Raw genomic sequence first — 17594 nt, 5'->3', positions numbered from 1 at the left:
ATGCTGGTGTTCCTAGCTCCAACAGTGCAGTAATATCTAACTAAATGCTGGTGTTCCTAGCTCCAACAGTGCAGTAATATCTAACTAAATGCTTGTGTTCCTAGCTCCAACAGTGCAGTAGTATCTAACTAAATGCTTGTGTTCCTAGCTCCAACAGTAATATCTAACTAAATGCTTGTGTTCCTAGCTCCAACAGTGCAGTAGTATCTAACTAAATGCTGGTGTTCCTAGCTCCAACAGTGCAGTAATATCTAACTAAATGCTGGTGTTTCTAGCTCCAACAGTGCAGTAGTATCTAACTAAATGCTTGTGTTCCTAGCTCCAACTTTGCAGTAGTATCTAACTAAATGCGTGTGTTCCTAGCTCCAACAGTGCAGTAGTATCTAACTAAATGCTTATGTTCCCAGCTCCATCAGTACAGTAATATCTAACTAAATGCTTGTGTTCCTAGCTCCAACAGTGCAGTAGTATCTAACTAAATGCTTGTGTTCCTAGCTCCAACAGTATCTAACTAAATGCTTGTGTTCCTAGCTCCAACAGTATCTAACTAAATGCTTGTGTTCCTAGCTCCAACAGTGCAGTAATATCTACCTAAATGGTTGTGTTCCTAGCTCCAACAGTATCTAACTAAATGCTTGTGTTCCTAGCTCCAACAGTATCTAACTAAATGCTTGTGTTCCTAGCTCCAACAGTATCTAACTAAATGCTTGTGTTCCTAGCTCCAACAGTATCTAACTAAATGCTTGTGTTCCTAGCTCCAACAGTATCTAACTAAATGCTTGTGTTCCTAGCTCCAACAGTATCTAACTAAATGCTTGTGTTCCTAGCTCCAACAGTATCTAACTAAATGCTTTTGTTTCTAGCTCCAACAGTATCTAACTAAATGCTTGTGCTCCTAGCTCCAACAGTGCAGTAATATCTAACTAAATGCTTGTGTTCCTAGCTCCAACAGTGCAGTAGTATCTAACTAAATGCTTGTGTTCCTAGCTCCAACAGTGCAGTAGTATCTAACTAAATGCTTGTGTTCCTAGCTCCAACAGTGCAGTAGTATCTAACTAAATGCTTATGTTCCCAGCTCCATCAGTACAGTAATATCTAACTAAATGCTTGTGTTCCTAGCTCCAACAGTGCAGTAGTATCTAACTAAATGCTTGTGTTCCTAGCTCCAACAGAGCAGTAGTATCTAACTAAATGCTTGTGTTCCTAGCTCCAACAGAGCAGTAGTATCTAACTAAATGCTGGTGTTTCTAGCTCCAACAGTACAGTAGTATCTAACTAAATGCTGGTGTTTCTAGCTCCAACAGTGCAGTAGTATCTAACTAAATGCTTGTGTTTCTAGCTCCAACAGTGCAGTAGTATCTAACTAAATGCTTGTGTTCCTGGCTCCAACAGTAGTATCTAACTAAATGCTTGTGTTCCTAGCTCCAACAGTGCAGTAGTATCTAACTAAATGCTTGTGTTCCTAGCTCCAACAGTATCTAACTAAATGCTTGTGTTCCTAGCTCCAACAGTGCAGTAGTATCTAACTAAATGCTTGTGTTCCTAGCTCCAACAGAGCAGTAGTATCTAACTAAATGCTTGTGTTCCTAGCTCCAACAGTGCAGTAGTATCTAACTAAATGCTTCTGCTCCTAGCTCCAACAGAGCAGTAGTATCTAACTAAATGCTTGTGTTTCTAGCCCCAACAGAGCAGTAGTATCTAACTAAATGCTTGTGTTCCTAGCTCCAACAGAGCAGTAGTATCTAACTAAATGCTTGTGTTCCTAGCTCCAACAGAGCAGTAATATCTAACTAAATGCTTGTGTTCCTAGCTCCAACAGTAATGTCTAACTTAATGCTTGTGTTCCTAGATCCAACAGAGCAGTAGTATCTAACTAAATGCTTGTGCTCCTAGCTCCAACAGTGCAGTAGTATCTAACTAAATGCTTGTGTTCCTAGCTCCAACAGAGCAGTAATATCTAACTAAATGCTTGTGTTCCTAGCTCCAACAGTAATATCTAACTTAATGCTTGTGTTCCTAGATCCAACAGAGCAGTAGTATCTAACTAAATGCTTGTGCTCCTAGCTCCAACAGTGCAGTAGTATCTAACTAAATGCTTGTGTTCCTAGCTCCAACAGTGCAGTAGTATCTAACTAAATGCTTGTGTTCCTAGCTCCAACAGTAATATCTAACTAAATGCTTGTGTTCCTAGCTCCAACAGTGCAGTAGTATCTAACTAAATGCTTGTGTTCCTAGCTCCAACAGTGCAGCAATATCTAACTAAATGCTGGTGTTCCTAGCTCCAACAGTGCAGTAATATCTAACTAAATGCTGGTGTTCCTAGCTCCAACAGTGCAGTAATATCTAACTAAATGCTTGTGTTCCTAGCTCCAACAGTGCAGTAGTATCTAACTAAATGCTTGTGTTCCTAGCTCCAACAGTAATATCTAACTAAATGCTTGTGTTCCTAGCTCCAACAGTGCAGTAGTATCTAACTAAATGCTGGTGGTCCTAGCTCCAACAGTGCAGTAATATCTAACTAAATGCTGGTGTTTCTAGCTCCAACAGTGCAGTAGTATCTAACTAAATGCTTGTGTTCCTAGCTCCAACTTTGCAGTAGTATCTAACTAAATGCGTGTGTTCCTAGCTCCAACAGTGCAGTAGTATCTAACTAAATGCTTATGTTCCCAGCTCCATCAGTACAGTAATATCTAACTAAATGCTTGTGTTCCTAGCTCCAACAGTGCAGTAGTATCTAACTAAATGCTTGTGTTCCTAGCTCCAACAGTATCTAACTAAATGCTTGTGTTCCTAGCTCCAACAGTATCTAACTAAATGCTTGTGTTCCTAGCTCCAACAGTGCAGTAATATCTACCTAAATGGTTGTGTTCCTAGCTCCAACAGTATCTAACTAAATGCTTGTGTTCCTAGCTCCAACAGTATCTAACTAAATGCTTGTGTTCCTAGCTCCAACAGTATCTAACTAAATGCTTGTGTTCCTAGCTCCAACAGTATCTAACTAAATGCTTGTGTTCCTAGCTCCAACAGTATCTAACTAAATGCTTGTGTTCCTAGCTCCAACAGTATCTAACTAAATGCTTGTGTTCCTAGCTCCAACAGTATCTAACTAAATGCTTTTGTTTCTAGCTCCAACAGTATCTAACTAAATGCTTGTGCTCCTAGCTCCAACAGTGCAGTAATATCTAACTAAATGCTTGTGTTCCTAGCTCCAACAGTGCAGTAGTATCTAACTAAATGCTTGTGTTCCTAGCTCCAACAGTGCAGTAGTATCTAACTAAATGCTTGTGTTCCTAGCTCCAACAGTGCAGTAGTATCTAACTAAATGCTTATGTTCCCAGCTCCATCAGTACAGTAATATCTAACTAAATGCTTGTGTTCCTAGCTCCAACAGTGCAGTAGTATCTAACTAAATGCTTGTGTTCCTAGCTCCAACAGTATCTAACTAAATGCTTGTGTTCCTAGCTCCAACAGTATCTAACTAAATGCTTGTGTTCCTAGCTCCAACAGTGCAGTAATATCTAACTAAATGGTTGTGTTCCTAGCTCCAACAGTATCTAACTAAATGCTTGTGTTCCTAGCTCCAACAGTATCTAACTAAATGCTTGTGTTCCTAGCTCCAACAGTATCTAACTAAATGCTTGTGTTCCTAGCTCCAACAGTATCTAACTAAATGCTTGTGTTCCTAGCTCCAACAGTATCTAACTAAATGCTTGTGTTCCTAGCTCCAACAGTATCTAACTAAATGCTTGTGTTTCTAGCTCCAACAGTATCTAACTAAATGCTTGTGCTCCTAGCTCCAACAGTGCAGTAATATCTAACTAAATGCTTGTGTTCCTAGCTCCAACAGTGCAGTAGTATCTAACTAAATGCTTGTGTTCCTAGCTCCAACAGTATCTAACTAAATGCTTGTGTTCCTAGCTCCAACAGTGCAGTAGTATCTAACTAAATGCTTGTGTTCCTAGCTCCAACAGTGCAGTAGTATCTAACTAAATGCTTGTGTTCCTAGCTCCAACAGTGCAGTAGTATCTAACTAAATGCTTGTGTTCCTAGCTCCAACAGAGCAGTAGTATCTAACTAAATGGTTGTGTTCCTAGCTCCAGCAGTATCTAACTAAATGCTTGTGTTCCTAGCTCCAACAGTGCAGTAGTATCTAACTAAATGCTTGTGTTCCTAGCTCCAACAGTATCTAACTAAATGCTTGTGTTCCTAGCTCCAACAGTATCTAACTAAATGCTTGTGTTCCTAGCTCCAACAGTGCAGTAGTATCTAACTAAATGCTGGTGTTCCTAGCTCCAACAGTGCAGTAGTATCTAACTAAATGCTTGTGCTCCTAGCTCCAACAGTGCAGTAGTATCTAACTAAATGCTTGTGTTCCTAGCTCCAACAGTGCAGTAGTATCTAACTAAATGCTTGTGTTTCTAGCTCCAAAAGTGCAGTAGTATCTAACTAAATGCTTGTGTTCCTAGCTCCAACAGTGCAGTAGTATCTAACTAAATGCTTGTGTTTCTAGCTCCAACAGTGCAGTAGTATCTAACTAAATGCTTGTGTTCCTAGCTCCAACAGTGCAGTAGTATCTAACTAAATGCTTGTGTTCCTAGCTCCAACAGAGCAGTAGTATCTAACTAAATGCTGGTGTTCCTAGCTCCAACAGTGCAGTAGTATCTAACTAAATGCTGGTGTTCCTAGCTCCAACAGTGCAGTAGTATCTAACAATTCACAGCAATACACACACATCTAAAGGTAAAAGAATGGAATTAAGAAATATTAAATATTAGGACGAGCAACGTCGGAGTGGCATTGGCTAAAATACAGTAGAATAGAATACAGTTTAAGATGAGTAAAGCTGTATGTAAGATGTAAGAAGGGCTTTATAAATACATTTGATTGATTGATTGTATTTAAACATTATTTAAAAATAATTAAAGTGACTAGTGTTCCATTATTAAAGTGATTTCAAGTCTATGCATATAGGGCATTAGCCTCTAAGGTGCAGGGTTGCGTAACCGGGTGGAGGCAAGTCTGATGGCCAGTCTGATGGCCTTGAGATAGAAGCTGTTTTTCAGTCTCTCGGTCCCAGCTTTGATGCACCTGTACTGACCTCGCCTTCTTGGATGATAGCGGGGTGAACAGGCCGTGGCTCGGGTGGTTGATGTCCTTGATGATATTTTTGGCCTTCCTGTGACATCGGGTGGTGTAGGTATCCTGGAGGGCAGGTAGTTTGCCCCCGGTGATGCGTTGGGCACCCTCTGGAGAGCCCTGCGGTTGCGGGCGGAGCAGTTGCCGTACCAGGCAGCCAGACAGGATGCTCTCAATTGTGCATCTGTAAAAGTTTGTGAGGATTTTAGTGGCCAAGCCAAATTTCTTCAGCCTCCTGAGGTTGAAGAGGCGCTTTTGCGCCTACTTCACCACACTGTCTGTGTGGGTGGACCATTTCAGATCGTCAGTGATGTGTACGCCGAGGAACTTGAAGCTTTCCACCTTGTCCACTGCAGTCCTGTAGATGTGGATATGGGGGATGCTCCCTCTGCTGTTTCCTGAATTCCACGATCAGCTGCTTTGTTTTGTGGATGTTTGGTGGGAGGTTGTTTTCCTGACACCACACTCCGAGTGCCCTCACCTCCTCCCTGTAGGCCGTCTCGTCATTGTGGGTAATCAAGCTTGATGATTGAGTTGGAGGCGTTGCTTGTCCACGCTGTCATGAGTGAATAGGGAGTACAGGAGGGGGCTGAGCACGCACTCTTGAGAGGTCCAGTGTTGAGGATCAGCGAAGTGGAGGTGTTGTTTCCTACCTTCACCACCTGGGGGCGGCCCGTCAGGAAGTCCAGGACCCAGTTGCACAGGGCGGGGTCGAGACCCAGGACCATGAGCTTAATAATGAGCTTGGAGGGTACTATGGTGTTGAATGCTGAGCTATAGTCAATGAACAGCATTCTTACATAGGTATTCCTCTTGTCCAGATGGGTTAGGGCAGTGTGCAGTGCGATGGCGATTGCATCGTCTGTGGATCTAAGCAAATTGAAGTGGGTCTAGGGTGGTCGGTCAGGTGGAGGTGATATGGTCCTTAACTACCCTCTCAAAGCACTTCATGATGACAGAAGTGAGTGCTACGGGGCGATAGAAATTTAGTTCAGTTGCCTTTGCTTTCTTGGGTACAGGAACAATGGTGGACATCTTGAAGCAAGTGGGGAGAGCAGACTCGGATAGGGAGAGATTGAATATGCCCGTAAACACTCCAGCCAGCTGGTCTGCGCATGCTTTGAGGACGCGGCTAGGGATGCCGTCTGGGCTGGCAGCCATGCGAGGGTTAACACATTTAAACGTCTTACTTACGTCGGCCACAGAGAAGGAGAGCCCACAGTCCTTGATAGTGGTCGGTGGCACTGTGTTATCCTCAAAGCGGGCGAAAAAGGTGTTTAGCTTGTCCGGAAGCAAGACGTCGGTGTCCGCGACATGGCAGGTTTTCCCTTGTAGTCTGTGATTGTAGGCCACATACGTGTCTGAGCTGTTGAATTGCAATTCCACTTTGTCTCTGCACTGACATTTGACATGTTTCATTATTATTCATCATCATCCACTTTGTTAAATGTTCGTGCTTTCAGTTTTGCGTGAATGCTGCCAACTATTAACGGTTTCTGGTTTGGGAAGGTTTTAATAGTCACAGTAGGTACAACCTCTCCTATACAATTCCTGATGAACTCAGTCACCGTATCCGTTATTCTCAGAGGCTGAACGACAATAAAAACTGAACGACTAAAATGCACCCTGAGGAAAAGCAAAGTGAAAAAGGTGTGTTTTAAGATCTCAGAAAAATTTCCACCGTTTTGGATCCTTCAGGTTCTCTGGCAGGCTATTCCAGAGGCTGGGGGCATAATAACTAAAGGCTGCCTCTCCATACCTCTTGGTTCTAGGCTTTGGGATAGTTAAAAGACCTGTGCCAGAGGAGCTGAGGGACCTACTGGATACATAACTTAGAAGCATGTCTGTATTGGGGTGCACAGTCGTGGTTTGATTTTAAACCAATAGTGGAATCTTAAAATGATTTCTAAAACGTACAGGCAGCCAGTGCAGAGACCTTAAAACCGGTGTAATGTGTGCTCTCCGTCTGGTCTTGGTCAGTACCCTGCAGCATTCTGTATGTTTTGCAGTTGACCAATGGCTTCCTGGGCAGATGAGACAGGAGAGCATTACAGTAGTCAAGCCTGCTTGTAATAAAAGCCTGGATGAGTGTCCTTGTATCAGCCTGAGAGAGAAACGGCAGCACCTTGGCAAGGTGGTAAAAAGCTATGTTGGTCACATTCCTAATGTGTGATTCGAAATTGAGTTCAGAATGTAAAATAACACCTAGGTTTTTCACCTGGTGTTTTATCTTTATTATCCGTGAATTTAAATGTGCAACCAGATTCTCTCTCTGTGCTTTTGGCTCCAACAATAAGTACCTTGGTCTTGCTTTAGCTGGAGGAAGTTGTGAGCCATCCAAGTAGTTAAATCACTAATCCAGTGTAATAATTTATCCATGCAGCTAAAACAAACAATACAGGTACATCTGAATGGTGGCACTGGACTATAGGTGGGTCATTGTTTGTGTCCACTACCACTGGAGCACTCCTCTGTTTTAACATTTTATAGTCAATTCTACCAATCAAACTCTACGGCCTTCCTCTCTCTCTCTCTGTGTAGACAGCTGTCTTTCTAGGCCCTGCTTCCCTGGGGTCTCCTGCCACTCTGGGACTGATGGCTTGTGGGAATGTGGGCCCTGTCCACTGGGTTACCATGGAAATGGCTCTGTCTGTGAAGACCAGGATGAAGTAAATACACGCACACACGCACACACACACACACACACACACACACACACACACACACACACACACACACACACACACACACACACACACACACACACACACACACACACACACACACACACACACACACACACACACACACACACACACACACACACACACTATCTCTGTGTGAGTAGTGTGTGTAGTGTGTGTTGCCAGGTGTGTAACCTCTCTCCTACAGTGTGTGTTGCAGGGTGTGTGTGTAACCTCTCTCCTACAGTGTGTGTTGCAGGGTGTGTGTGTGACCGAGTGTGTGAACACAGACCCAGGGTTCCACTGCCTCCCCTGCCCCTCGCGATATCACGGCAACCAACCCTATGGTCTCGGACTGGAAGACGCCAACAACACCAAACAGGCCAGTGTGTATGTGTGGTGTGTGTGTGTGGTGTGTGTGTGTGGTGTGTGGTGTGTATGTGTGGTGTGTGTGTGTGGTGTGTGTGTGTGTGGTGTGTGGTGTGTGGTGTGTGTGTGTGGTGTGTATGTGTGGTGTGTGGTGTGCGGTGTGTGTGTGTGTGTATGTGTGGTGTGTGGTGTGTGGTGTGTGGTGTGTGGTGTGTGTGTGGTGTGTGTGTGTGTGGTGTGTGGTGTGTGGTGTGTGTGGTGTGTGGTGTGTGGTGTGTGGTGTGTGGTGTGTGGTGTGTGTGTGTGTGTGGTGTGTGGTGTGTGGTGTGTGGTGTGTGGTGTGTGGTGTGTGGTGTGTGTGTGTGGTGTGTGTGTGTGGTGTGTGGTGTGTGTGTGTGTGGTGTGTGGTGTGTGGTGTGTGGTGTGTGGTGTGTGTGTGTGTGTGTGTGTGGTGTGTGGTGTGTGGTGTGTGTGTGTGGTGTGTGGTGTGTGGTGTGTGTGTGTATGTGTGGTGTGTGTGTGTGTGGTGTGTGTGTGTGTATGTGTGGTGTGTGGTGTGTGGTGTGTGTGTGTGGTGTGTGTGTGTGGTGTGTATGTGTGGTGTGTGGTGTGCGGTGTGTGTGTGTGTGTGTGTATGTGTGGTGTGTGGTGTGTGGTGTGTGGTGTGTGGTGTGTGTGTGGTGTGTGTGTGTGTGGTGTGTGGTGTGTGGTGTGTGTGTGGTGTGTGTGTGTGTGGTGTGTGGTGTGTGGTGTGTGGTGTGTGTGGTGTGTGGTGTGTGGTGTGTGTGGTGTGTGGTGTGTGGTGTGTGTGTGTGTGGTGTGTGGTGTGTGTGTGTGTGGTGTGTGGTGTGTGGTGTGTGGTGTGTGGTGTGTGTGTGTGTATGTGTGGTGTGTGTGTGTGTGGTGTGTGTGTGTGTATGTGTGGTGTGTGGTGTGTGGAGTGTGTGTGTGTATGTGTGGTGTGTGTGTGTGTGGTGTGTGGTGTGTGGTGTGTGTGTGTGGTGTGTATGTGTGGTGTGTGGTGTGCGGTGTGTGTGTGTGTGTATGTGTGGTGTGTGGTGTGTGGTGTGTGGTGTGTGGTGTGTGTGTGGTGTGTGTGTGTGTGGTGTGTGGTGTGTGGTGTGTGGTGTGTGTGGTGTGTGGTGTGTGGTGTGTGGTGTGTGTGTGTGTGTGGTGTGTGGTGTGTGGTGTGTGGTGTGTGGTGTGTGTGTGTGGTGTGTGTGTGTGGTGTGTGGTGTGTGTGTGTGTGGTGTGTGGTGTGTGGTGTGTGGTGTGTGGTGTGTGTGTGTGTGTGTGTGGTGTGTGGTGTGTGGTGTGTGTGTGTGGTGTGTGGTGTGTGTGTGTGTGGTGTGTGGTGTGTGGTGTGTGGTGTGTGGTGTGTGGTGTGTGGTGTGTGGTGTGTGGTGTGCGGTGTGTGTGTGTGTGTAGTGTGTGTGTGTAGTGTGTGTGTGTGTGTGTGTGGTGTGTGTGGTGTGTGGTGTGTGGTGTGTGGTGTGTGGTGTGCGGTGTGTGTGGTGTGTGGTGTGTGGTGTGTGGTGTGTGGTGTGTGGTGTGTGGTGTGTGGTGTGTGGTGTGCGGTGTGTGTGTGTGTGGTGTGCGGTGTGTGGTGTGTGGTGTGTGGTGTGTGTGTGTGGTGTGTGGTGTGTGTGTTTTGACTGTAAGTGTGTGGTGTAATTATAAGTGTGTGTGTGTTTAGGTCTGTGAGCCCCACAACCCCTGTAAAGATAATACACACCGTTGCAGTCAGCATGCGGAGTGCGTGTACCTGGGCGTGACGTCGGAGACTGTGTATCGGTGTGTGTGTGGCGTTGGCTTCGCTGGGGACGGCTTCCTGTGTACTGAAGATTCTGACCTAGATGGCTGGCCCAATCATATCCTTCCCTGCCACCACAACACAACCTACCATTGTCTACAGGTACACACTAACACGCACTTAGGCACACGCACCCCCCCCCCACACACACACACACACATACATAACTCATACACACACACGCACATACCTCACACACACACACGCACATACACACACACATAACTCATACACACTCACACACACACACACAAATAACTAACATGTGGGAGACTCCCCAAACATATGGAAGAAGGTACTCAGGTCACATGAGACTAAAATTTAGCTTTTTTGGCCATCAAGGAAAACGTTATGTCTGGGGCAAACCCAACACCTCTCATCGCCCCGAGAATACCATCCCCACAGTGAAGCATGGTAGTGGCAGCATCATGCTGTGGGGGTGTTTTTCATCGGCAGGGGAACTGGTCAGAATTGAAGGAATGATGGATGGCGCTAAATACAGGGAAATTCTTTAGGGAAACCTGTTTCAGTCTTCCAGAGATTTGAGACTGGGACGGAGGTTCACCTTCCAGCAGGACAATGACCCTAAGCATACTGCTAAAGCAACACTAGAGTGGTTTAAGGGGAAACATTTAAATGTCTTGGAATGGCCTAATCAAAGCCCAGACCTCAATCCAATTGAGAATCTGTGGTATGACTTAAAGATTCCTGTACACCAGCGGAACCCATCCAACTTGAAGGAGCTGGAGCAGTTTTGCCTTGAAGAATGGGCAAAAATCCCGGTGGCTAGATATTCCAAGCTTATAGAGACATACCCCAAGAGACTTGCAGCTGTAATTGATGCAAAAGGTGGTTCTACAAAGTATTGACTTTGGGGGGGTGAATAGTTATGCACGCTCAAGTTTTTATTTCTTGTCTGTTTCACAATGAAAAATATTTTGCATCTTCAAAGTGGTATGCATGTGTAAATCAAATGATACAAACCCCCCAAAAATCTATTTTAATTCCAGATTGTAAGGCAACAAAATAGGAAAAATGCCAAGGGGGGTATTCACTTTCGCAAGCCACTGTACATGTATCTAACACCATGCTGGGCTCACTGCTACTTACGGCCATGTAAAATAGACACATTCAGACAGGTTATGGAACAATTAGTTAAGCCCAGAACCACTACAATAACATTTGATTGATTTGATTGAATATATAATAACTGAGCTGTGTTGTGATTGGCTAACAGGATAACTGCCCCGCCCTGCCAAACTCCGGACAGGAAGACCTTGACAACGATCGCCTTGGAGACGCCTGTGACCCTGATGACGACAACGACGATGTCTTAGATGAGAGGGTAAGGGTGAGGCTTTGTGTGTGTGTGTGTGTGTGTGTTTCTGTGTGTGTGTGTTTATTCCATTGTGTGTATGCTCCCTAGGATAACTGCCCTGGACACTACAACCCTCATCAGTTTGACTCTGACAGAGATGGAGTTGGAGACCGCTGTGATAATTGTCCCTTCACCCCCAACCCTTTACAGACTGATACAGACAGCAACGGAGAGGGAGACGCCTGCAGTATCGACATAGATGGAGACGGTGTGTGTGTGTGTGTGTGTGTGTGTGTGTGTGTGTGTGTGTGTGTGTGTGTGTGTGTGTGTGTGTGTGTGTGTGTGTGTGTGTGTGTGTGTGTGTGTGTGTGCAGGGTTGGGTAGGTTACTTTCTAAATGTTATTTGTTATTTGTCATCAGTAAAATAACTTTAGATTACCCAACCTCACTAAACTTAATCTTATTACTTTCAGTGTCAGAGTCATGTGTATGGGTGGCAGGGAAGTCAGGCGCAGGAGAATCAACTTAGTGGAATGGAGTTGTTTAATGACTGTAAACAAAACATAATTCCAAAACTATAAAAACAAAGTGGGTACGAGGACCCGTCGCGCACCAATACAAACACGAAATCTGAACAAGAAACAATCTCTGACAAAGACATGACAGAGGGTTAAATACATAACAGGTAATGAATGGGATTGAAACCAGGTGTGTAGGAGGACAAGACAAAACCAATTGAAAATGAAAAATGGATCAATGATGACTAGAAGACCGGTGACGTCGACCGCTGAGCACCGCCCGAACAAGGAGAGGCATCGACTTCGGCAGAACAAGGAGAGGCATCGACTTCGGCAGAACAAGGAGAGGCATCGACTTCGGCCGAACAAGGAGAGGCATCGACTTCGGCAGAACAAGGAGAGGCATCGAACAAGGAGAGGCATCGACTTCGGCAGAACAAGGAGAGGCATCGACTTCGGCCAAACAAGGAGAGGCATCGACTTCGGCAGAACAAGGAGAGGCATCGACTTCGGCCGAACAAGGAGAGGCATCGACTTCGGCCGAACAAGGAGAGGCATCGACTTCGGCAGAACAAGGAGAGGCATCGAACAAGGAGAGGCATCGACTTCGGCCGAACAAGGAGAGGCATCGAACAAGGAGAGGCATCGAACAAGGAGAGGCATCGAACAAGGAGAGGCATCGACTTCGGCCGAACAAGGAGAGGCATCGACTTCGGCAGAACAAGGAGAGGCATCGACTTCGGCCGAACAAGGAGAGGCATCGACTTCGGCAGAACAAGGAGAGACTTCGAATTCGGCAGAACAAGGAGAGGCATCGACTTCGGCAGAACAAGGAGAGGCATCGACTTCGGCCAAACAAGGAGAGGCATCGACTTCGGCCGAACAAGGAGAGGCATCGACTTCGGCAGAACAAGGAGAGGCATCGACTTCGGCAGAACAAGGAGAGGCATCGACTTCACCCGAACAAGGAGAGGCATCGACTTCGGCCGAACAAGGAGAGGCATCGACTTCGGCAGAACAAGGAGAGGCATCGACTTTGGCCGAACAAGGAGAGGCATCGACTTCGGCAGAACAAGGAGAGGCATCGACTTCGGCAGAACAAGGAGAGGCATCGACTTCGGCAGAACAAGGAGAGGCATCGACTTCGGCAGAACAAGGAGAGGCATCGAACAAGGAGAGGCATCGACTTCGGCAGAACAAGGAGAGGCATCGACTTCGGCAGAACAAGGAGAGGCATCGACTTCGGCAGAACAAGGAGAGGCATCGACTTCGGCAGAACAAGGAGAGGCATCGACTTCGGCAGAACTCGTGACATTCAGTTACCTTTGGATACTTTCCCCTTAACAGGAGTTAGATGAACACACAAAGGATCCATCATCTGGTGACATCATAGTGGTCTCTGATTGGTGGTCATCATCTGGTGTGTCATCATAGTGGTCTCTGATTGGTGGTCATCATCTGGTGTGTCATCATAGTGGTCTCTGATTGGTGGTCATCATTTGGTGTGTCATCATAGTGGTCTCTGATTGGTGGTCATCATCTGGTGTCATCATAGTGGTCTCTGATCGGTGGTCATCATTTGGTGTTATTATAGTGGTCTCTGATTGGTGGTCATCATCTGGTGTCATCGTAGTGGTCTCTGATTGGTGGTCATCATCTGGTGTCGTCATAGTGGTCTCTGATCGGTGGTCATCATTTGGTGTGTCATCATAGTGGTCTCTGATTGGTGGTCATCATCTGGTGTCATCATAGTGGTCTCTGATTGGTGGTCATCATCTGGTGTCATCATAGTGGTCTCTGATTGGTGGTCATCATCTGGTGTCATCATAGTGGTCTCTGATTGGTGGTCATCATCTGGTGTCATCATAGTGGTCTCTGATTGGTGGTCATCATTTGGTGTTATCATAGTGGTCTCTGATTGGTGGTCAGACTCGCTCAGGTGGAACAAACTTAAACTTGTACCTTTTTTCATTACTAAATTGAATGTCATTGAGAAAACAGAAAGCTGTCAATGTATTTTTTTTGTGCAAAAATTCTTTCTCAAATTAAAAGTAATCCTAAAAATATTCATGTCATTTTTTCAAAAGTATCTGTAATTTGATTCCTTCACATGGTAGATCTGTGTGTGTTTGTCTGTGTGTTTGTGTAGAGATGCTGAACGAGCATGATAACTGCCCCCTGCTGTATAACACTGAGCAGAGAGATACAGACCTGGACGGAGTGGGGGACCAATGTGACAACTGTCCTTTTGTGCACAACCCTACACAGGTACGCACGCACACACACAAACAGGTAAACACACACCGTTGTGTAGGTATGAAAGTACACAACATATAAATTAAAAACCAGACACCACGGTCTATAGATTAAAACCAGTCACTACGGTCTATAGATTAAAACCAGACACTACGGTCTATAGATTAAAACCAGACACTACGGTCTATAGATTAAAACCAGACACCACGGTCTATAGATTAAAACCAGACACCGTGGTCTATAGATTAAAACCAGACACCACGGTCTATAGATTAAAACCAGACACCGTGGTCTATAGATTAAAACCAGACAGTGTGGTCTATAGATTAAAACCAGACACCACGGTCTATAGATTAAAACCAGTCACTACGGTCTATAGATTAAAACCAGACACCGTGGTCTATAGATTAAAACCAGACACCGTGGTCTATAGATTAAAACCAGACACCGTGGTCTATAGATTAAAACCAGACACCGTGGTTTATAGATTAAAACCAGACACTACGGTCTATAGATTAAAACCAGACACCACGGTCTATAGATTAAAACCAGACACCGTGGTCTATAGATTAAAACCAGACACCGTGGTCTATAGATTAAAACCAGACACCGTGGTCTATAGATTAAAACCAGACACCGTGGTCTATAGATTAAAACCAGACACCGTGGTCTATAGATTAAAACCAGACACCGTGGTCTATAGATTAAAACCAGACACCGTGGTCTATAGATTAAAACCAGACACCGTGGTCTATAGATTAAAACCAGACACCGTGGTCTATAGATTAAAACCAGACACCGTGGTCTATAGATTAAAACCAGACACCACGGTCTATAGATTAAAACCAGACACCGTGGTCTATAGATTAAAACCAGACACCGTGGTCTATAGATTAAAACCAGACACCACGGTCTATAGATTAAAACCAGACACCGTGGTCTATAGATTAAAACCAGACACCACGGTCTATAGATTAAAACCAGACACCATGGTCTATAGATTAAAACCAGACACCGTGGTCTATAGATTAAAACCAGACACCGTGGTCTATAGATTAAAACCAGACACCGTGGTCTATAGATTAAAACCAGACACCGTGGTCTATAGATTAAAACCAGACACCGTGGTCTATAGATTAAAACCATACGGAGTGGTCTATAGACTAAACCAGACACCACGGTCTATAGATTAAAATCAGACACCGTGGTCTATAGATTAAAACCAGACACCGTGGTCTATAGATTAAAACCAGACACTACGGTCTATAGATTAAAACCAGACACTACGGTCTATAGATTAAAACCAGACACCGTGGTCTATAGATTAAAACCAGACACCGTGGTCTATAGATTAAAACCAGACACCGTGGTCTATAGATTAAAACCAGACACCACGGTCTATAGATTAAAACCAGACACCGTGGTCTATAGATTAAAACCAGACACCACGGTCTATAGATTAAAACCAGACACCGTGGTCTATAGATTAAAACCAGACACCGTGGTCTATAGATTAAAACCAGACACCACGGTTTATAGATTAAAACCAGACACTACGGTCTATAGATTAAAACCAGACACCGTGGTCTATAGATTAAAACCAGACACCACGGTCTATAGATTAAAACCAGACACCGTGGTCTATAGATTAAAACCAGACACCACGGTCTATAGATTAAAACCAGACACCATGGTCTATAGATTAAAACCAGACACCGTGGTCTATAGATTAAAACCAGACACTACGGTCTATAGATTAAAACCAGACACCGTGGTCTATAGATTAAAACCAGACACCGTGGTCTATAGATTAAAACCAGACACCGTGGTCTATAGAATAAAACCAGACACCGTGGTCTATAGATTAAAACCAGACACCGTGGTCTATAGATTAAAACCAGACACCATGGTCTATAGATTAAAACCAGACACCACGGTCTATAGATTAAAACCAGACACCGCGGTCTATATTTTAAACCAGACACCATGGTCTATAGATTAAAACCAGACACCGTGGTCTATAGATTAAAACCAGACACTACGGTCTATAGATTAAAACCAGACACCGTGGTCTATAGATTAAAACCAGACACCGTGGTCTATAGATTAAAACCAGACACCGTGGTCTATAGGATAAAACCAGACACCGTGGTCTATAGATTAAAACCAGACACCGTGGTCTATAGATTAAAACCAGACACCATGGTCTATAGATTAAAACCAGACACTACGGTCTATAGATTAAAACCAGACACTACGGTCTATAGATTAAAACCAGACACCATGGTCTATAGATTAAAACCAGACACCACGGTCTATAGATTAAAACCAGACACCGCGGTCTATATTTTAAACCAGACACCATGGTCTATAGATTAAAACCAGACACCGTGGTCTATATATTAAAACCAGACACCGTGGTCTATAGATTAAAACCAGACACCACGGTCTATAGATTAAAACCAGACACCGCGGTCTATATTTTAAACCAGACACCATGGTCTATAGATTAAAACCAGACACCGTGGTCTATAGATTAAAACCAGACACCGTGGTCTATAGATTAAAACCAGACACCGTGGTCTATAGATTAAAACCAGACACCGCGGTCTATAGATTAAAACCAGACACCGTGGTCTATAGATTAAAACCAGACACCACGGTCTATAGATTAAAACCAGACACCACGGTCTATAGATTAAAACCAGACACCGTGGTCTATAGATTAAAACCAGACACTACGGTCTATAGATTAAAACCAGACACTACGGTCTATAGATTAAAACCAGACACTACGGTCTATAGATTAAAACCAGACACCACGGTCTATAGATTAAAACCAGACACCGTGGTCTATAGATTAAAACCAGACACCGTGGTCTATAGATTAAAACCAGACACCACGGTCTATAGATTAAAACCAGACACCGTGGTCTATAGATTAAAACCAGACACCACGGTCTATAGATTAAAACCAGACACCGTGGTCTATAGATTAAAACCGGACAGTGTGGTCTATAGATTAAAACCAGACACCGCGGTCTATAGATTAAAACCAGACACTACGGTCTATAGATTAAACCCAGACACCGTGGTCTATAGATTAAACCCAGACACCGTGGTCTATAGTTTAAACCAGACACCGTGGTCTATAGATTAAAACCAGACACCGTGGTCTATAGATTAAAACCAGACACCACGGTCTATAGATTAAAACCAGACACCGTGGTCTATAGATTAAAACCAGACACCACGGTCTATAGATTAAAACCAGACACTACCGTCTATAGATTAAAACCAGACACCGTGGTCTATAGATTAAAACCAGACACCACGGTCTATAGATTAAAACCAGACACCGTGGTCTATAGATTAAAACCAGACACCACGGTCTATAGATTAAAACCAGACACCGCGGTCTATATTTTAAACCAGACACCATGGTCTATAGATTAAAACCAGACACCGTGGTCTATAGATTAAAACCAGACACCGTGGTC

At 44.6% G+C, this 17594-nt stretch overlaps 1 protein-coding gene across 1 annotated transcript in view; it reads left to right on the top strand.

Moving 5' to 3' along the window:
- LOC129863703 (thrombospondin-2-like) overlaps positions 1-17594 on the top strand; it is a 97483-nt gene that overhangs the window by 28231 nt on the left and 51658 nt on the right. The window contains exons 9-14 of the mRNA XM_055935891.1: positions 7678-7805; positions 8068-8202; positions 9886-10104; positions 11240-11347; positions 11429-11588; positions 13988-14106. Coding sequence (XP_055791866.1) covers positions 7678-7805; positions 8068-8202; positions 9886-10104; positions 11240-11347; positions 11429-11588; positions 13988-14106 — 869 coding nt within the window. The remainder of the gene's footprint in view (positions 1-7677; positions 7806-8067; positions 8203-9885; positions 10105-11239; positions 11348-11428; positions 11589-13987; positions 14107-17594) is intronic.

This window comes from Salvelinus fontinalis, chromosome 1 (genome assembly GCF_029448725.1).
Source record: "Salvelinus fontinalis isolate EN_2023a chromosome 1, ASM2944872v1, whole genome shotgun sequence".
Lineage (NCBI taxonomy): Eukaryota > Metazoa > Chordata > Actinopteri > Salmoniformes > Salmonidae > Salvelinus > Salvelinus fontinalis.
This window is presented reverse-complemented; position numbering and strand designations above follow the sequence as displayed.